The following is a 22,532-nucleotide window of genomic DNA, read 5'->3' on the forward strand; positions in this document are numbered from 1 at the left end:
CAATAGCAGTAGTCATTATTACCTACACTTGCTGTTTTTTTAACCCAAAATATTAATTTCTGTTTTACAGCTGCCATAGTGGGATTTGAACTCAGGTCTCTGAATTATTCATTTAGAACCCTACTAATTAAACTATTTTGCCAGCATAATACCCTGCACTTTGTGGAGCACAATCAATGAACCAAGAATGAATGTAACTAGTCAACACTTCAATAAAAACAGAAAATGTCAGACAGCATGCATACTAGCTACCTTGACATAAGATGTCACTTTTTAAGAGGCTTGATTCAGTGATTGCATGGTTAAGAAATACCTTACACTTTTGACCCTGCTGTTTCACTCACTCTAACGATGGATGCCCAAAGTCCTCCTCCAAATTATGAAATGCAGATGTTTGCTCATTCAACAAACACTAAGTTCAAAGTAAATTTATTATCAATACACATTACCATAGACTACACACACAAAATGCTGGTGGAATGCAACAGGCCAGACAGCATCTACAGGAAGAAGTACAGTCGACGTTTCGTCAGGACTAACTGAAAGAAAAGATAGTAAGAGATTTGAAAGTGGGAGGAGGAGGGGGAGATCTGAAATGATAGGAGAAAACAGGAGGGGGAGGGGTGAAGCTAAGAACTGGAAAGTTGATTGGCAAAAGGGATACACAGCTGGAGAAAGGAAAGGATCATAGGACGGGAGGCCGAGGGAGAAAGAAAGGGGAGGAGCACCAGAGGGAGATGGAGAACAGGCAAGGAGTAATTGTGAAAGGGGCAGAGAGAGAGAGAAAAAAAGAGGGGGGAGGAGAGAGAGAGAGAGATAAATAAATAAATAGATGAGGGGTGGGATAAGAAGGGGAGGAGGGGCATTAACAGAAGTTAGAGAAATCAATGTTCATGCCTTCAGGTTGGAGGCTACCCAAATGGAATATAAGGTGTTGTTCCTCCAACCTGAGTGTGGCTTCATCTTGACAGTAGATGGCCTCCTCATTACCGATCTCCCCTCCCCCTCCTACTTTCAAATCTCTTACTATCTTTTCTTTCAGTTAGTCCTGATGAAGGGTCTCTGCCCGAAACGTCGACTGTATCTCTTCCCATAGATGCTGCCTGGTCTGCTGTGTTCCACCACCATTTTGTGTGTGCTGCTTCAATTTCCAGCAACTGCAGATTTCCTCGTGTTTGCTTTACCATAGACTACTTTGAGATTCGTTGCCTTGTAGGCATTTACAGGAAAAAATACAACAGAATTTACACAAAAGAAATACAATATGGCAACAGACAAGTAATGTGCAAAAGAATACTAATGGTATAAATAAAGAAGGTACTGAGAACTGAGTTGTAAAGACTCCTTGCAAATGAATCATAGAATCAGTTCAGAATAGTGGTAATTGACTTATTCATGTTGGTTCAGGAGCCTGGTGGTTCTAGGATAATAACTGTTCCTGAACCTAGTGGTGCTGGGCTTAAAGCCTCTGCACCTCCTGCCCGATGGTAGTGGTGTGAAGAGGCCATGGCCTGAATGGTGGGTGTCTTTGATGGCTTGTTGCTCTCTTGTAGCAGCGCTCCGCGCAAATATACTCAATGCTTCAATGTGCACTTCTTTTCCAGCTGCAAACAGTGGCAAGAGGTCCAAGGTGGTATAAGTGAAGAAATTTGCACCTTCCCACTCCACGCTTTCATGTGTTTTGCTGTATAATGGCTTGCAAGTAACAGGGAATAGGAGGATATGCATTTCATTATGTGCTGGACCAGTGGCTAATAAGTATCTGCCTTCCTTCTTGGTCTAATATTAAACTTAATCTTTAAAAACAACCTAAATGTTAGATCTTCTCCCAGGGGTTTGATTTAAAGTACTGATTAAGCATTTGAGTGTTGTTACTCAAAAAAAAACTGCATAATACATCACTGCAGAAATGGAATGCTGCAAGATAACACACAGAAAGCAAAAGCGAACATATCAAATGGAAATGTTTCAAACAGATTTCAAAAACAATCTGAGTGTCATATATGTGATGCACAGCAAATTCAGTGGAAACAAAAATACAGCAGTAAAGATTTTTCTCCTTGTTATGCATCACCATAGATTGTGGCAAATACATATGAACCAGTAGCAGGGAAGATTGAAGGCTACTCCTTGTTTCCTTCATTAAGCATATCATGAAATCACCCAAAGTCCCTGCACTTTGACAAAAATTGGCGCTGAATTTCTCCACAAGAATGTTCTGTTTCCTGTGTAGTTTAACAGATGTATCCATAAAGATAGAGTTAATATAAATGTGTTCAAAGTGCATTGTTTTCCCACTTCTTGAGTAGTTGTCTGAAGTCAACAAAAAGAAATAAAAAAAACATTTGATGTGTGAACAGCATCCCATCTGTTTGGCAGAATGATAAAAGGAAGCAACTTCCAGCACCATCCATGCTTGCTCCTGCGTAAAATTTCCTGAACTTGCTCAAAAGAAGCTTGGGAAATGTAAATCAACTAGCAAAAGCAACTTCAAAACACAATACGCTCCAGGGCTGTTTCTTTGTTTTCTTCTGTTTGACTGTCATTTAATGCAAGTCTGTCAATTACCCTTCAGTCATTTTCCATTTCATTTTCGAAACTGATCCACATGGATCCTTGTTAGTCAAACTCTGCAGAAATGGCAGCGAGGCAAGAGCATCTCAGTTGAAATTCTGAAAACTATTTTTGTGCAATGTCATTTTCTTCCATCTTTGCATTTCTATCCATTCTCTTTGGCCAGCTTCAGAGCAGTTTCTCAGTTTCTGCTTCAAGTTATTGAATCTTTGTAACTGTTGGTTCCTTATCTGTTCTGCTGATTGTTTATTTCTGTATACTTCAGCTTTACTTTCAAATCCTTTTGACTTTGTTTGCAAAGTCTTCATTCTCAAGCATTCCTGCGGTCTGCAAACACAGAGCTTCGTATTGTTACAGTGTTCTTAACAGTGGGACTAATGGTCTTTCTATGCTAGGGCCGAGCCATATCTATGTTCTTCTGTTATTCGTACATGCAAACCTGACCAAGCCACTTACACAAAGAGAACTGCAGCAAATGTGTGTTGTGTTGTGCTGTGGTCTGAACTTTGTTGTGAAACAAGGTTTTTCCGTATAAAATTTACAATGCAAAAGCTGGAGGAACTCTAGCCTGCCTTTATTCTTGGCCTGAAACATCAACCGTTTTTCCTCTTCATAGATACTGTTGTGTTCCTCCAGCATTTTGTGTGTGCTGCTCTGGATCTCCGCTGTCTGCATGATCTCATGTGTTTAAACCTTGGCAAATATTGATTACGTTTTTGTGCATCACCACTCCCTCTCCCACCCAACCATTGTTGAGCCCACATTCAACAGATTCCTTCAACCATCTGGATCCCATGCTCTGAAGTTTCCTCTGAACACCACTGCGTCTCCTTATCGTCAATGACTTTATGACTTTCCTTAATACCTATATCTCTGGCCAGTCTTTCAGTAACTGCGTAATATAATAGGCAGTGAAATTGTATTCTGGATTGTAAGATATGGTACAGTTACAAAGGTGACAAGTGACAATATACCTGTGAAATACTGTACTCAAAAAAATTGCAAATGTATAAACACGAAGTTTGAGTATAGAGGAGAAGTCATACATACCATGTGGGTCATCAAAATGTATTGATGATCAAAATCTAATGGATTTGAACAACACAGATCTTTATGAAATAAGAATTGCAATCACACTGAGTATTAATAATTCCCATTGAAGAAGTAATTTTCTCTAATATAATCCAGGATTCAGCCCAAAATGTATATTGGATATATTTAGATTATTAACCCAGAACAATTGAAAGGGGGGGTTGGCACTCAATAGCATACTGAAGAGTACCATAAATCAGAATAAGACTTACAGCCTGTTGAACCAGCATGATTCTAAACAAACGGGGAGAGCAATGCCTGTGTATGAATGAGGACATTTTCTTTTGTCTGGAGTTCTGTAAAATGTTTTTAGCTGAATTAATGAGGTTTTCACGGATCTTCTTTGGAAATTAGTCTAAAGCACCCCATGACAATTCAATTCCTGGTCTTGATACTCTTAAATGAAAATTCAGCACTGTCTCCTGGGTTGTGGACGTTCCTAATACACTTCCCATGGGTTATTGACTACTTACCTTGTGCATGAACCCCACCGTAAGGCTGTCTGTTAGCAAGCCTTACACACCAAGTTAGTTTCCTCTTGAAGTGAGCAATGCACCACACTATAAAATAACAGTTAAAACAATGGATGATTATGTTTGATCCAGTACAGCGAATCTTGATGTTATGTTGTTGATGAATTCTGGGCTTAATACGCAGTTCTAAATCTTCTTGGGTTTTCTGTTGCCATAATCCTCTCAAAAATGAGTTGGAAGCACAAGCTTAACTGCTTAAAGGCCAAGGGTACATGGCCAGGAAAGGAAAAATAGTTAGGAAGAACACAAGGTAATGTGACAATTGTCTCACCGCCTGAATAGAAGCAGGTTAAAGATTGGGTTAAGGAGTTAAAATCAATGGGAAAACACATCCAAAAATAATATTTTGCATAAAGCCACATTATCAATGTTTCAGATAGCTGTGGCATTATGATGTGTCACAAGAGACATAATTGGAAAAGCAACAAAAATTTTAAAAAATAGATTCTCTGGAATCTTACTGAAATTATGATACATTATTCTCCAGCAAAGCAATGGAGCGTAAATATGTGGTTGGTTTTGAACTTGAAGTACCAGTGTCTCTGGTAATTTACTTGTTGCTTTCACATAGGGCAACTTACTTATGGCCCTACCCAGGAGCACGTGTCAAATCCCAATTAAGCTCATTTACATAATTTATAATGAGGGCCAATGAGTCAGATTCATGAGATACAGTAGCCGAGATCATGAATTCATGGTCATGTACATCCAGGCATAAACAGTGGCTTTAATTGTGTTATTTGAAAACTGCTGACTGATTTTTGATTAACTGAGGAGTTGCATTTTCTAATACGAATAATGATGTGTAATCTATTTGACTTCATCTCGTACAAAAACAGGGGACTTTGTGTTGATCATATTAAAAGATTACCAGCATCAGCAGCAGGACATTTGCAGGTATTTCTATAACTGCCTAGATTGCAGCTTGTCATCACTGCACTCAAATCTCCATGTGTGAAACCTGCTGCCATTGGCAGCTCCTGACATTTCCATGATTCCATAAATCCCTAATTAGATATTCCAGTTATTCTTAGGACACATCAAATTATATGTAGCCATTAACATTTTTGTGTTCCCCAAAATAACAGTCAAAGCAGGTGGAAGTGATATTCATTTGCTAATTAAATTAAAATTATCTTAACTTTGGAGAATTCCTTTAGGAGTAAGCTTTTCCAAGACCAAAGATTTAGCTTCAGAACCAAGAGTTTGTTCTAAGCTGCTCCCCTACAGCACCACACTATTAGCAGAAATGCGTGCGGAACACTATTTATGCATCTGGATTAAGTCTTCCTTCAGATTTCCAACAGGGATGCATGAAGGAGGGGAAATTTCCTCTGCTGACTGTCCAGAACAATGGCAACATCTATCACTGTATGAATCAGAATCAGTTTTAATATCACAGATATCTGTCATGAAATTTGTCTGTGTGTGTATATATATATAGTAGTTTAAAATAGTATATTTAAATATGTGTTCACTTGGCCTGACTAATTCCTCAATTACATTTACCTACATTAGTTCTGTATCCCTAGAACCTCTTCCCCTCTTCCCCATTAAATCCTTTTCTGATCAGAGTTTTCACCGACACCTTTACGATAAGAGCCACAGCACTGCTAGGATTGATGGGAACTGCGGAGATAACACTAGAAATCCTTACTGCAGAGAATTAAAAACGTTAAAAGAAATCAGAATGCTGGTGAATAAGAGTAATATCAGATATGGGAATAAAAATGAGAGTAAGATTAAAAGTAAGATTCCAACATTGGTGATAGGGAAAATACTGTACTCTGGAATTAAGGAAATAATAAAAAGGAGCTTGGAAAATAATAAACAGATTAAGCAGAAGCAAAATAAATTTATGAAAGGGAAATCCTGTTTGACAAATCTTTGGGGATTTTTGAGGTTATAACAAGCAGAGTATGTGAGGGCAAAGCAGTTGATTAGATTTATTTGGACTTTCACGAGGCTTTTAAGGTGCCACACGAGAGGCTATTATACTGAATTGCTGTTGATATACTAGTGTAGATCAAACATGGAATAAAGGACAGGAAATAGAAAATAAGCTTAAATAGGGTAGTTCAGGGTTGGGAGGCTATGTTCATGGGATGCGGCAGGTACTGCTTCTGGTTTCCCAGCTGTTTAAACTTTATATCAGTGATCTGAATGAAGGAGGATTGATGATGTGTTCTTCGAGGAGAAAGCATGAATGTTTCAGACTACATGAATGGACAAGGGCATGACAGGTGGAATATAATGTGGAAAAAAATGATGGCTTCCTCCTTAATAGATAGATTGATAGGTACATTGGTATTCCAAACATGAATAACTGACGTTAATATGCAGGTTCAGGAACACATTTGGAAAGTAAGCATAAACATAAGAGATACTTGAAATCCAGAACAACATACCCAAAATGCTGAAGAAACTCAGCGGGACAGGCAGCATCTATAAAGAGGAACAGAGAGCCGATATTTTAGACTGAGAACCTTAGTCTTGACCTGAAACATTGGTTCTTTATTCCTCTCCATAGATGTTGGAAGATAAACAGTTTATTGACCCTTATAGTAAACGGAAGTGAGTACAAAAGAATAGAAATATCTTACTCCAATAATATATAGCTCTGGTGAGATCACATCTGGAATACTGTGTACATCTCTACCCCCTACATAAGGAGTTTATATTTTGATTATGATGGTTCAGTAAAGGTTCATTTCAAGCTTAATTCCTAGTTATAGGCTTATTGTGTGAGAAGTGGCTAAGATGACTGGGACAATGGGCATCTGAACAGTGTTTTAATTCAGAGAGTGGTTGATATCCAGTGTTACGAATCCCGTAACTGGGCTACTTACCAGCAAAGATAGAGACGTCCGTTGAAGTCTGATGATCCTAATATTAACAGTATTTATTAGTAAAAATACACAAAAATAATATCAATGCAAATATACAGATAATATATGTCGTCAATACTAAACCTAAAAGTGCGGGTATAATAATAATCAATAAGAAACAAGCTCTATCATTGTCTAGGGGATAATGAATTGTCCGATGGAAATATATAGTTCGTTTCAGTTCACACAGGCTGCCGTCATTTGTTTGTCGCTGTGTTGTAATTGTTGGAGAGAGAGAGAAATAGAAGAATTGGAACAGTTACCATTTTACCAGTTAACAGTTTTGCCAACCTTCCTTTATGATTTCGATCCGTCGGTGTCTCGTTGCTGTGGCCGTTCAAGAATTACCTCTCCTTTAGCTAAACCGTTCTTCCGTGATGAGCCCGCCACCCAGGCAAGGGAGGACACACACGAGCTCTCACCGGCTTCGCTATAAAACGCTGTCACTGGATTTCTAGCGTTTCTCCTGGTGTGTCTAAGGGGTGTTCCCCAGACCCGTCTTTTATCCTTACTCACGGGGTCCCAGATGTCAATCAGATTGGGATGATGCAATCCCTCAACCAGACCACTCTGGTTGTCCCCTGAGGGGTTTCAATGAATAGTACAGTACTCAATACACAACTCCTTCTCCAAGAGACAATAGCAGTAATCAGTGGTTCCGTTCTGCATTTGTTAGGAGACATTCCAAACCTTGTGTATTCTGCGGTGTCTATAACAACTGCCTTTGCTGTTCCTGTGCCTCTCTCATTACTGACACGCTGCGTATCTCTCTCATTTCCTGAGTCTCAGACCCGAAATACTAGCGATCTTGTGATTCTCAAAAAGGAGGGGGCTACTTTGAACCCTTCGGCCCCTCAGAGTTGCTCCACATTCGTAACACCAGAACGAGCTGCCAGAGAAGGTGGTGGAATCAGTCACAATTACTATACATATCAGGCATTTAGACAGACACTTTGCCAAGGCATAGAAGGATACAGTCATATTGTGGGCAATTGGGATAAGTGTAGATTGGCTAAAAATGGCTGCACTGGCTGTATTAGGCTGAAGGATACATTCCCATGCTGTGCAACCATCTATACACTTATGTCTCAATGAAATAGACTGAATTCTTGGTGCTTGTCATGGTAAATACTGTTGATATTTGCTCTGGCTGGGGTGGTTGCATGTTGGCTGTCTAGGATGAAGTTTGTTACCAATGGGCAGTGGATCATTGAAAGTTTCAATGCAAGAGGCGATAGAAACTCAGTCACTGATGAAAGTGATCAACAGGTTTTTAATTATTAAGGAAATCAAAAAATACAGTGTTGGTGCAGAACAGACATCCTGGGCACAGCATGGAAGTACAATTCCGAAAAAAGCATAGCATCTTCTCTACTTCCTTAGGTGTTCACCAAGATTCGGATGATATCTAAAACTTTGTAAAACATCGATAGATGTGTGGTGCAGATTATATTGACTGGTTGTATCACTGTCTGGTATGGCAAGCCCAATGCCTTGAACGGAAAATGCTACAAAAATTACTGGATACGGCCCAGTCCGCTGCAAGTAAACCTCACAACCTTTGAACACATCAACGTGAAGTGCTGTCGCAAAAAAGCAGCATCCGCTATCAGGCACCCTCAGCACCCATGTCATGCTCTCTTCTCATTGCTGCCATTAGTAGGAAGTCACAAGAGCCTCTGGACCCACACCACCAGGTTCGGGAACAGGTATTACCATTCATCCATCAACCTCTTGAACCCGAGGAGGAGAACTTCACTCAACTTCACTTGCCCCATCATTTAAATGTTCCCACAACCTGTAGACTCATTTTCAAAGACTCTTCTTCTTACATTCTAGATATTTTTTGCTTATATATTATTATTTTTTTTCTTTTTGTCTTTTGCACAGTGGTTGAACACCCACGTTGGAGCGGTCTTTCGTTGATTCTATTATGGTTATTATTCTAATATGGATTTATTAAGTATGTCCACAAGAAACTGAATCTCAGGGTTGAATAAGGCAATCTATCTATGTTAAGAATAAATTTATTTTGAACTTTAAACTTTGAAATGATAGACCAAGAACAGGGGACAAAATGAACTGTTACTGCTTCTACTCTTCCACTTTTAACATAGGAGAATACAAAATAAAGTTTAAAATTACCATAGTTGAACAACAACTTAATACTCAGAAATGATAAGACTTAAAAGTTTTTAAGTTTATATGTTTGAAGTGTTTTGATTTATTATCAGGCTTCAAGAATTGCAACAATGTTACTGAATATTTACTGTACATTGAAAACCTTAAAAATAATCAGAAGGCTAAGGATATGATGATGAGTTTAGTAAATTAGCCAAGAGATTCTGGAGTTTCACAACCTCTAGCACATCTCATAATCCACTGTATTTGCTGACCAATTTGCAGATTGATAGCAATCTGTGCTATTTTTCCAGCAAAACCTGACCCACCACTTCTTTCAATATTGACACATTTGCACCTGTACCCTAATTGCTCAGGTGCTGCACAAAGCACACTGTGTTTTGACTCCATATGTTTGGTCGATGGGCTTGCTCGCAATTGCCTGGTTTCAGAATTCACTGGTTGTAAAAGCTGACCACTATGTTCATCGGACAAATGTACTAGTAGAGAGACGTCTATAAAAATAAGTTTAGAGAAGTGTTTTCTCGGTATCTATCTTGCCTGAAAGTGACAGCAAAAGGGACAGGAAAGGAAATGAAAGCATCAGTGATAGCATAATTCATTAGACACCCCCACCTTATTAATATGGGAATGGTACAGTCCATCTCTTTAATAATTCTTCCTTTTTAATGCTATTATGGTATTGCGCCTGTTGTCAGGAGGATCAGTTTTGACTGTCAAGAAGAAAGAACTGGTATTTTGTGCTATTGTTTCTACTAATAGCAGGTGCCAGACACATCAAATAATGAAAACTGAAGTTATAAGTAAGTACAGGACTTTGCATCAAATATTTATGTAGAATTAATGCTATCTTAGTACATTATATCAGGTGTTCAGAACTATAACCAAAAGGATTACTTTATAAATAGAGCTGGATATGTATAGAATCATATTATTTGTACATTTTTATACTATCAGTTGTTTTTTTCATCACTTGTGAATATTGTTTATAAATACGAAAGATAAGAAATTATCACATTCATTCAGTTTCTGTACCCTTATTACATCATATGGTTGAGACCTTTGGTTAACTTATTTCAACAAAATGCAATTTGAGGGGCAGTATATGTTCCTTATATATTGAATGAGTGTAACCAGAGATTTCCTGGCAAACAATGCATATTAAACTGCATTTTGACATGGGCCTCTAGTGAGCAAAGGTATTTAGGATTAGATTTTAATCTCTTTAAAAGAAGTGTGCTGTATCAGCAGAAGCAGATCGGGTTTCCTTTTAATCTGTGACCATTTCTTTTTATTAAATTTGTGACAAACTGAGATTTTAAAAGATATTTAAAAATGCAATTTATATTTAGTTAATGCTATCCCAATCTAATGGTATCAATCTGTTTCACTCCAGACGTTTAATGGTACATATTTTGCTGTGGAGTTGTCTTCATGAAAAAGTATATGGCAAACTTTTTGTTTTCTTTATATTTGATGCAATGAGAAAAATCGCTTTAAGGTCTAAGATCTCCCTAAATATCATTTATTGTTGCCGGTTGTACCTGTTTCTACTCTCCTTTCTTTCACGAGCAAGAATATAATTTTTGTGAAATCTATGCCTCTATAAAAAAATAATTTTTGCCTTCTGCATCTCATGCATAGATAGAAATAAATACCTATAAACAACAAGTGAACTGGGATATTAAAATAAGATTCTTTAATTTCAGTAAACAATTCTTTAACCTTGTGTGACCTTTCAGAAAGGCTTGTGAAAGCAATTTGCATATTACAGCAGTCCTCTAGAATGTAATAGGTGACTAGAATACTAAACACCTTTTTCTTTATACACCAACAAATTTTATAATTGCAAGTAATAAATGGTCTTAGTTATCTGCAGTTCAAAGAAATTCTGTCAGGACAAATCTAATTATCCTGTCCATTTCTGGTTTGGTAATAATTTCACCTTGTTCTGTTGATAACATTTTCACCTTGTCCTATTGATGATGTGATTTTGAGATAATTGACTGTTTTGTATTGGCTACAATGCCAATAAAATTGTTGAAGCCTGGACTAGAAAATAGACATAATGGCCTGAGTCTGTGCAGAAGAAAGTAGGCTATTAATAGAATTAGTAGGAGAGTAGACTAAACCCCTGGTTTGTTTTAAGCTATTTGATCTTAGCTTTCTTGGCTATGGAAAGGAGACAATGTTGTTGAGGTTTCTTCTCCTGCTCATTGCTCTAAATAGGTCCTTTTTGTCTTGCCCTTATTGTGCATTTACACCTTCCTCGCCTCCTCTATCCTCTTCTCAACTCCATCCCACCCCATTCCCCTAAAGTCCTAGGAAACAATGATTCCCTATCTTAAGGGCAATCAATAAGTGCAATCATGTTCTTTGATCTGTCTTTAAAGGTGAACAACATCAGATTTGTCAGAGGCATTTGTAACAGTGACTGGATACTAAAATTAGATTGATAACAAAATTACTGGCAGATTATTGATCACTAACGGACTTTCACATTCAGTGCAAGATTTGAATTTTGGACAAGAGAGTTGGGAAATAACTTTCATACTGTAATTAAAAAAATATTAATTACATTGACAGAAATAAGAACTAAATTAGAAGTTTTTGTTTAATTTAACCTATAGAATTTTCTTTCTTTAATTATACTTCATCAGATATTTGTCATGCTTCATATTGTTGTTTGTGAACTCCACTGCTACTGTGTTTTGACCTGGGTAAGAGCAGTTACTTTTAAGAGAGTAGGGAATAAATTGAGATGGGGGGGAACATCCAGCAAAGTTATTTGGGTAAAACTTAGAAAGTGGTGATTACTTTGGGATTTTACTTCCCCCCCCCCCACTCCAAGTAGTCAATGGGAATTCGAGAAGCAAATATGTAGGGAAATCACAGTTAGCTGTAAGAATAATAAGAATGTATTAGAAGATGGTATTATCTTGCCTAATATTGACTGGACTACCATAACTCTAAGTGATCAGATGGAGAAGAATTTGTCCTGGTAACCTTTCTTTAGTGATATATAGCTAGCCACTGTAGAGAAGGGATTACAATCAACCTCCTCTTAGGAAATGAGGGTGGGACAGGAGTTGAGGTTTCAATGAGGGACCATTTTGGGACCAGTTACCATAATTCTATTAGTTTTAAGGTAGCTATAGAAAAAGATAGGACTGATCCACAGGTTCAAATTCTTAAAATGGGCAAGGCAAATGTCGATGACATTAGTCAGGGGCACAGAAAGGTTGACTGGTGTGAAGATGATTGCAAGTAAAGGGATGTCTGATAAGTAGGGGCTATTAAAATTGAGATCAGGAGAGATGGAGTTCAAGGCGAGGCTTGCAGCATTAGGGTTGTCAAGGGGCATTGTGGGTCTAATCAGGAAAAAGAAAGAGGCATATATCAGGTAAAGGTAGCCTGGATCCTGAATCCCTTGAAGAGTAGAAGGGTTGTAGGAGTATAGTTTTGAAGGAAATTTGGATGGCAAAAAGGGGAAGGAGAATGCTATACAATCCCATAAACTAAAGGAGAATCCTAAATTAGTCTTTAAGTATATCATGTGCAGAAGGGTACCTAGGGAGACAGGAGGTCTGCTTATAGATCAATGAGGTAATCAGTGAGTGGAGCAATGGGAAATGGATAAGGTCTTAAATCAATATTTTTCATCTGTACGTGCAATGCAAAAGAAGATAGAAACTAAATAAAAGAATAGTGATATCCTCAAGTATATGAAGGAGAAGATGTTGGTGATCTTGAAGCTCTTAAAAATATGTAGATAAATCCACAAGTCCTAACTAGATGATACTTAGGATGTTGTAGGAAATAGTAGGGAGGGGGTGGAGTGGGTGTAGATTAATTGAGCCCTTGCAGATATTTTTGTACTTTTGTTAGCTAAAGGGTGATATAATGGAAGACTGAAAGATAGATAATGCTCTGCATTTATTTAAGCAGGGCTGCAGAGCTAGAATCTACATACCAATAGCCTTGCATCAGTGATGAAAGGTGAATTATAGACAGGATTCATTTGCTTTTTTGTAATTCAAGAACTGATTAGGAGAAAATCAGCACTGCTTTGTTCATGGGTGACTATGAGTCACAAATTTGATTGAGATTTTTGAGACATTGACCAAGAGGACTGATGAAAGTAGGGCGATGGTCATGTGTACATGAACATTAACAAGTCTCTGATAAGGTCCCGAATGGTAGACTACTCCAAAAGGTTAGACTACATGAGATCCAGAGTGAGATAACAACGGCATTCAGAATTGGGTTTGTGGTAGAAAGTAGAGGGTGGTAGTAGAAGGATGCTTTACAGATTGGAAATATAACTGGTAGCGTGCTGCAGGGGTTGTTCTTCTGATATGGTAATGATATAGAAGAAAATGGAAGTGGCATGAGCAAAGAAGGTTATCTAAGATTACATCAGGGTTTAAATCCACTGGGAAAAGGGCAAAGGAATGATAGGTAGAATTTCAGTCAGACAAGCATGAAGTGATGAATTTTGAGATGTTAAAGCAATCTAGGATGTACATAGTGAATGGCAGGGCCCTGGGGAATGTTACGAAACAACAACCCCTTGGGATACAAATATATAATTCCCTGAACATAGTGACACAGGTAGACAGAATGGTGAAGCAGGCATTTGGTGTATTTGCCTTCACTGGTCAAAGCATTGAGCAGAGGAGTAGAGATATCATGTTACAGCTTTACAAGTTGCTGGTTAGGCCATACACAGAGTATCATGTGCAGCTCTGATCACCATGTTGGAAGAAGGATGTGATTAAGCTAGGGAAGATGCAGAAAATATTCACAGGATTGTTTCCTGGATTGAGATATTCTTTATGGAGAGATTGAATAGGTTGAGACTATTTCTTTCAGAGCAGAGGAGACTGAGGACTGACCTTAGAGGTGTTAATAAAACTATGAGGGGCACAGATAGAGGAGGTATTCATAATCTTTTTTTTCCCAGGGTAGGAGAGTCTAAGCTGGAGGACACAAGTTGAAAGTGCAAGGGGTAAGATTTAAAGGGAAACTGATGGGCATATTTTCCTACAGAAGGTGGTGAGTATTTGGATCCAGCTGTCAAAGGGATCTGTAGAGGCAGGTACATTACAGTACCTGGACAGATACATGGGTGGGAAAGGCTTCGAAGAGTATTGGACAAAAGTGGGCAAATCAGATTTGTGCATTACCCATCTTGGTCAGCATTGACAAGTTGGGCCAAAGGGCCTGTATCAGTGCAGTACATGAATCCATGAAAATCTAACTTGTATCAAGTGGAACATTTTAATCCAATTAGCTATCAGGCAGGAAGCATTAACTGTATACAAATACAAATTCTCATTGAAAAATCAATTGATATTTTTGTATGAGTGTGAAATTTAATAGATGAAAAATTCAGTTGTGGTGTGATGATTCACAAAGATTGATGGCTTTCTGAAAATGGAGAGTAATAAAGATAGAATACTGGGGTGCTCCTGGCACAGATGAACAAACTTTTCACATGGCTGAACATTCTGCAAGGAACTCCTCATCAGTTAAGTCCCTGCTGCTTCCTTAAACAAGTCTTATTTCTGGAAACAACTCTCTGTTGGAAACAGAAGTGTTATTAATCTGTAAGAACTCTCATTTCTGAATTTCAGTCAGGGCAGGAAAGTACCTGCTGTATCCAATTGTATATTCAATTGGATTACTATTATATGACCGGATTCAGGAGGGTAAAATTAAACCCCTTAGTGGGATATTTCTGGCTTTACACCTGTCATATTGCTTATTTTGATTAAGATGCAGTGTTATGCAGTGACACAACTTTTCTGTCTTTCTACCTACTATCAATCTATACAGCATTGCTAATTCATATTTACCCTTTCCTGTAGCTCAAATTGAAGTAATACCTTGCAAGATCTGTGGTGATAAGTCCTCAGGGATCCACTATGGAGTCATCACTTGTGAAGGTTGTAAGGTAAGGTTTTTTTTTAAAAAGCATGCTTAATTACAAACTGACCTGCGCTAATCCACATTTCAGCACCTTTTCAGAGATCTATAATAATGTGCCTTTTTGTTTAGAGCTAAATGTAAACAGTCTTCATATAATAAACTTAACATTTAGTTGAATCATGAAGTATAAATCACTTGGGCAGCAAAGAGTAGTAGCCCTGGCTCGCTAACATTGCATTGAAGATGATGATAGTAAATTTCCTCAAGGCCGTGAAAGAAAGTTGATTACATTGTTGTATGTGGAGAAGAAAAGTAGCTCCTTGAATGCTAGCAGTGGTCACCACTGCTGTTAGGAGCAGACGATTGGTTTCAGGAGTTAATTTACAGCTTGGTTTAACAAAGAGCTGTAATCTGGTTCTGTACTAGTTGGTATAGATTCCCAGCCACCAGGCAGAATAACAAGTCAAATTTGTTCAAATTTGGAATTTACATTAAAACTTAAGTGAGATGATCTCCGCATCAAGTTAATCTCAGCACATTTACCTAGAAGTTTTGTAATATGAAGATGTAATAATGCCATGCAGCAAAGAAAAAACTTTACCAGAAGTAATTATTCACAAAGCTCTTAAAATGTGTTTTAAACATGAATTCTCTCAGTGTTACAAAGTTGTTCATAAATTGCCATATTTCTCCTAGTAATTTATCAGTTGAGTATTTTAGGAACAAAAGAAAAGCAGATGAAATAAGAATTCTGTCTCAGTGTCTTAGAATTGCATTGATGCTGTGGTGATTGCTGTGTGCTCCGTTCTCCCAAATGAGGTTTGTACTCAGAGCTTAATTCTGGCTGGGGGTGGGGGAGGGGGGTCGCAAAATAGTGAGCTCACTTATTTAACCGCTGCTATCTTCAAGGAGTCACCTGGCTGGCCTCATCGATTGTTAGAATTACTCACAGGTAAGTTGCCTAAATGCATTAAATAGAAAGTATTTTTGTCTGTCTTTGTAGTAGCCTATATAACACTAAATTCTTGTGTTTACCTGTTCTCCCGACTTACATAAAATAAGCTGCATGGTTACATTACAAACTTATTTGTGCAATGCCACCATAAAATTGTTTAATGCACCTGACAACATTTTAGGTATATATTTATACATATTTAATTTAATTGCTAAAGACAATTGATGTTACAACTAAGATTTTGCCTGACTGAATTGGGTTATATGACCCGCTGGTGGTGTAGTGGCACCAGCACTGGACTTCACGGCAAATGGTCCCGAGTTCAAATCGGGTTCAGTCCCAACCAAAGTAACCAAAACTGTTAAATGCAGCTAAGGAACATAACATGGCACTCAGCTCTTCCTCATGGAATACTGGCTTGTACATTGAACACCATCTCATGTGGCTAACTGGGAATTCAAATATGTTCAACTATTTTGTAAAAGCATTGTTCTTGCAACTCTGAACTATTTTGTAGTTTGTATGTACAGATAGATCTTTCTGTATGCTTGTAATCATTTTCTGTGTGTAAGTAGAACATACCCAAAAAAAAGGAAAAATAAGCAAACACTCTTTAGATTTTTGATTCCCTGGTCATTTAATGGTGTGATAGAAATAGTTACATGCAGACTGGCTGTAATATGTGAGTGTTAGCAAGTTATCCTGCTCTAAAATTAGTGCATATAACTAAAATTATGTAATTATAGCTATCTCAATGACAAGTTGACAAGTCTATTGGGCAATTCAGTTCAACTCTCTCTCAGTGACTTAATCATCCATTTCATTTTTCTCCTGTATAAGTATCTGAATCCATCAACTAATGATATCCTTATAAGAAAGGATTAGAAACCAAAGCAGAATCATTAGTTGTTAAGTTATGACAGCAGCAAGAAACATTGTGGAGTCACTCCAGAGGCATTGACAACAGGTACCATTTTATTTTGAAGAAGGTTTCAACACTAGTTCATAATATACAAAGGAAAATCAATATTCCAAATTAATAGAAACAATATTTTCCTCAAACCTATTCTATTTGGTACAATTGGTTGAACTTTAACTTGCACCTTGTTTGATATACTAATAAAATTGTAATTGCTTTCCACACCTTTAACTAAATAGTTTAATCCTTTTCATCTCAATTCATTTCTACTTTAATTCCTTTGCAGCTCACAGTCTCATGTCACTGACTCCTTTACCACGTTCATAAGCATACCGATGTCACCAATGAATTTAGAGCAAGAAAGCTCTTTAATCTCTGTCAAAGTGCTGACATTTCTCTGTATGTTCATGTTTAAATGGAATAGCTGATGGATATTGGCAGTCAGATGCCCATTTCAAAGCCAGACTTTAGCTTTAGTCTCGATACGCTTGATGCTATTTTTATTTATTCTTTTTGCAACCCGTGCTCCAACCAGACAAAACACAGTTGTAACTCCATAGCTCATGTATTATGCAGTCTGATCATAACTTGTGAAAGATGGTATTATTCTATCCTTTATATCTTTTGCACGATGTCGACAAATGAAGACTTGTTTTGTGTTGTGTTCACACCTAAGCAATGCAGCTGGCAAGTGGCATGATAATTGAATCTACTGCTTTCATATGTAAAACTTTGGTTATCAGCAGTCAGTTTCATTTCACTGTGAAAGACAGGCACATTAGTTATGATTCTGACATTTCAGCAGAACGGATAAAAAGCAGCAAAACTTGAGCGCTTTACAAGGTTAATGAAGAAAGATTTTTTTGAAAATCATTGAGAACGGAATCATTATTTTAATCAGGTCAACTTTGTTCTTTCTTATACCTTTAGTCAACTCAGTACTATTATTGATCCAGCATCTCTAATGATAGAGATAGATTTTTAATCAGTAAGGAAATCAAAGGATATACGTTAGTGCCACAGAAGTAGAAGATTATATTGAATTGCGATAGAACATAGAATAGTACAGCACAGGAACAGGCCTTTTGGCCCACAGTGCTGTGCTGAATCAATTAAATTAGTAATCAAATTAGTGATTAAATGATATGAGCATATGGGGCCGAATGGGCTGTTTCTGCTTTCCCTTTTTGCCTTGTGTATTTATAAACGTCTCATTCAGTTTCTTTCATCCTAATTTTAACCAGAGCATATGGTAGGTCTAAACCAGGTTGCCCTGAAGGACTCCAGTGAAGGACAAATGAAAAACTCCTAGCTTGGCAGGAGAGGGAGAGGGCACAAGGTTCAAAAGGAAACAGAAGAGCAAACTTCCTCTTCTGAGCCTCATATAAAAATAATGTCAGGCTTTGGTGTTCTGAATTGGCATTGTGTATGCTAAGTCGTTCTCTCCCTAGCCAGAGAACAGCCACTGTAGTCATTCCTATGGATAGAGAACCATAAGCTCCGTTTTATTTTCTTCTCCCATTGAGTAATGTGGTAGTCAACCTCATAGAGCTGCTGCTTCATGACTCCAGTGACCTGGGTTTGATCTGATCTGATCTGTGGAGTTTTCAGGTACTTTCAGCACAGGAAACCCATTCCCACCCCTCCCCAACGTACTCCAATTTCCTCCCAAATTCCGAGCACATACCAGTTGGTAGGTTAGTAGGCACTGGAAGTTATCCCTATTTTGTAAGTGAGTAGGAATCTGAGGGGAGTTAGGAGAGAAATGGGTTATACTATAGATGAAGATAGTGGGGAAATATTGATTTGATGAAATGAAATAACCTCATTCTACATCATAACAAAGTAGATATTTGGGAAGATGACATCTGCCGGGATTTCAGTTGGAAATAACTGTTAACGTATAATATTTTCCGAATACTATTAGTCCATATTCACTGGTAAGGAGACATCAACATTTTTCCCATGACTGTGCAAATCATTATAAAATCTGATTTAAAAAAAAACATGTGTTTGTTGTTAATGCTCATACATTGGAGTATTGACTTTAACTCAGAGTAAACAGTTCCAAAACTGGTTCCACAATCAACTGACTGGAAAATGCATGCGGTAAAATTAGTCTTCATGTAAAAAGAACCATAAACAGTATCACAAAAGTTGAAGTAACCTTTTTTTTTTGCCTTAGGGCTTCTTTAGGAGGAGTCAACAAAACAATGCCTCTTACTCCTGTCCTCGACAGAGAAACTGTTTAATTGATCGGACTAATAGGAATCGATGTCAGCATTGTCGACTGCAGAAGTGTCTTGCCCTTGGAATGTCTCGTGATGGTAAGAACAAGAGAAATTAACATCTAGTTTTACTTAGGTATAGATTATGAAATATTGACCTAGTGATTTCCCAACTTCCTGGATGTTATATACAGAGATATACCAGTCTCATTCCATCTGGGACAGGAACTAATGTAATGAGAAAAAGTAAGGTTGGATTAACAAAAAATCATATGTGTGGCTAACATTTAAAGTTATGTTTATTGCAGTCAGCTGTTTTAGTTAATGTTTCCATCACTCAACCTTTGAGGTTTAACTCATAAGATTTAAAATCATGAAGAAATTGGCAAAAATCATCAACACAAGAGATTCTGCAGTTGCTGTAAATCCAGAGCAACAAATACAAAATGGTGGAGGAACTCAGCAGGTCAGGCAGCACCTAAGGAAATGAATAAACAGTTGACATTTTGGGCTGAGTTCCTTCATCAAAACTGGAAAAGAAGGGGGGGGGGGGAAGACTCCAGAATAAGAAGGTTGGGGAGGTGGTAGAAGATAATAGGTGATGCCAGGTAGCTGAGAATTGTAAAGGGCTGGAGAAGTCAGAATCTGATAGGAAAGGAGAGTGGACCATGGGAAAAAAGGATAAAGGAGGGGCATCAGGGGAGGTAATGGACAGGTGAGGAGAAGAGGTAAAAGGCCAGAGTGAGGAATAGTAAAAGAGGGAAAGGATGAGGGGAAATTACTGGAAGGAGAAATCAATGTTCCTGGCATCACCTATCACCTTGCAGTCCTGACAAAGGGTCTCAGCCCAAAATATCAACAGGTGGAAAAGTAAATTGCACAGCCATCAAAAATGTGTATGGGTTCACATGGGCCAATTAAGGCTTGTTCATTGATTGGAATGTAGGCAACTCACAAAATATTAAAATATTTTTTAGCATCAAGCCAGAACTAACCGCAGTCTTCATTCAACGGATACATCAGTGGAGGCCCAGGTCACTGTTAGCTGGTACAAGTTAAATCTAGCCTATAATTTTAAAAAGGAAGGTGTATTGGAGCAAGAGCTAGCACTGGCTCCTATTTTACAATTGATCCTGACTTGAAAACATTGAGGAACAGGGAAACGATGGAAAGATAAACCACACGTTCTGCAGTCACTACACTGGAGTTCATGCTCAATGAATTGGTAAGCAGAAGAAACGTGACTGTACCCTCAGCTGCAGCACTCACCTCAAACTCAACTCCATAATTCACAACATCCCCATTATGGAATTACTTAGAGTTTCTTTCAATAATCACTCATATTCAGCAGTCATTATAGCACCAGGTTCAAGATTTACTACTTCCCTTCAACCATTCAGTTCTTGAACCAACCAACAAAATCCAATGCAGTTTAGCAACACAATGACCTCCCTGGTAATTCTGCACTAAAATGGACCCGGATATTTATGCTCTAATCGTCCTTGCTTTCTTATAAAAATTGTGCATAATTTATGTTGAACTTATGTTAGTTATTGTGAAAGCTGCTTATATGATGCTATATGTCTGTGATGCTGATGCAGTCAAGTCATTATTGCACCTATATATACATGCACCTGTACATATAACAGTACACTTGACATTGTATTTACCACAGCTTCAGAAACTTATTGATGCAAGCCTCATGCCTGTTACCTCACAACTTGCATTCTGTGCAGCTATTGAAACAAGACTCAAGCGTAATGCAGAACACTTATTTATGAATTTCCCTCACTTCCAGGATAAGAGCAATGGGAAGGAATGGAAATTTAAAAGTGAGATACTTCTGTGGAGCAAGACACTTATCATTGTTAGCATACTGTTGGTATGGTTCCAGCGAGGATCAGGCCAAAACTATTGAAGGCAATGGCATTAATTTTACACCCAAACTCCCTCTCAACCACACTCTATTCTGTTAATACAGAAGCATAAGCATGTGGCCTTTACTCTTCAAATAACCAACGTTAAATCCCCCATCCTCCCTTCACTATGCCATGTTCTTCTGCCCTTTTCATTTCAAATGCTCCCAAAATTGTAAACTGACCAGGTAACAAAGGAGTATCAAGGAGATAACAATAATAATGAAATTATTAGTCAATTTTTAGTGTTGTTCAGCAGCCTGGGTTTTATCACTACTGATAATTTAGAGAATACCTTAGGGACAGCTTCCTATGAATTGGAGTTTAAGCATATTTGGTACACGAAATACATGCTGCATTTAGTGATGATGCCAAATCAGAAGTCAGAGAAAAGATTTCAGGTTGAGACATCTTTCTTTTAAGAAGTTGTTAGTTTATTCTCTTCAAGAGACATCAAAACCCACTCATCACCATATGTTGACCAATAATGTTGCCCTGAAGAGGAGGTTGGTCAAGGAAGTGAGGGGATGGGAAACAAGTGATGGATTGATAGGGTAAGAGGAAAAGTGTGGAGGGAAGTTTTTTTAATGGCTCATGAACAATCTAGGAGGCAAATGTAGAAATTGAGGAGCCACAAACAATGGACAATAGAGTGGAAAGGTGCCCCATGACACAGGTTGTGGATGTTTTAATAGAAAAAAGGCAAAGAAATTGTTTAACATAACAAAGAAGAAGTTCCTCTGGAATTGGATAATAAAAATGCTTCCAAGAAAAAAAGTGTTGTTTTTGTGGATCAGATTGCAGATGGGATTCACAAGTGGACAAGGTACACCAGACAGGATGAATGTTGGCCAGGGCAAAGAGAAAGAATGATGTGGATTCCCAATTTTCAGAGGTCAAGGTCACGTAAGAGTTATGATGACCACAGCCCAGGAAACTGCAGCAGTTGTGCATGTGGACCAGAATATCCGATACTCTGAGAAAGCCTGCCAGAAAGCTGTGTACAAAGTTATGGAGCACAGAGGCATCTGAAATCAATTTGGCACAGGGCATTGTACAGAATTTGGAGCCCAACCATTCCTGCCTGGAAGTGATGGGTAACTCCATCTGTACACTTACTGACCCAACAACAGCGCAGCATCTGTGGCCTTTAGTAGCATTATTGTAGCCAATAAATTCTGGAATGGGCAACTGGCAAGCAAGGGCAGACTACCTCTATCATAGCTTTAGATTACAATGTGCAGATGGGCTTACCGAATGCTATATCAGTCTGTTCTCCAATCAGTCACTTGGAGTGCTGAGACCTCAGGGAAAGTGGCAATAGTTTCATGGAACACAAACCTGCTGTACT

General features: G+C 38.1%; 1 protein-coding gene across 1 annotated transcript in view; it reads left to right on the forward strand.

Moving 5' to 3' along the window:
* The window catches only part of rorb (RAR-related orphan receptor B), a 191,742-nt gene that overhangs the window by 91,789 nt on the left and 77,421 nt on the right, over window positions 1-22,532 (forward strand). Inside the window, exons 2-3 of the mRNA XM_059969717.1 lie at window positions 15,103-15,188; window positions 19,223-19,364. Coding sequence (XP_059825700.1) covers window positions 15,103-15,188; window positions 19,223-19,364 — 228 coding nt within the window. The remainder of the gene's footprint in view (window positions 1-15,102; window positions 15,189-19,222; window positions 19,365-22,532) is intronic.

Source organism: Hypanus sabinus, chromosome 5 (genome assembly GCF_030144855.1).
Source record: "Hypanus sabinus isolate sHypSab1 chromosome 5, sHypSab1.hap1, whole genome shotgun sequence".
Taxonomy (NCBI): Eukaryota; Metazoa; Chordata; class Chondrichthyes; order Myliobatiformes; family Dasyatidae; genus Hypanus; species Hypanus sabinus.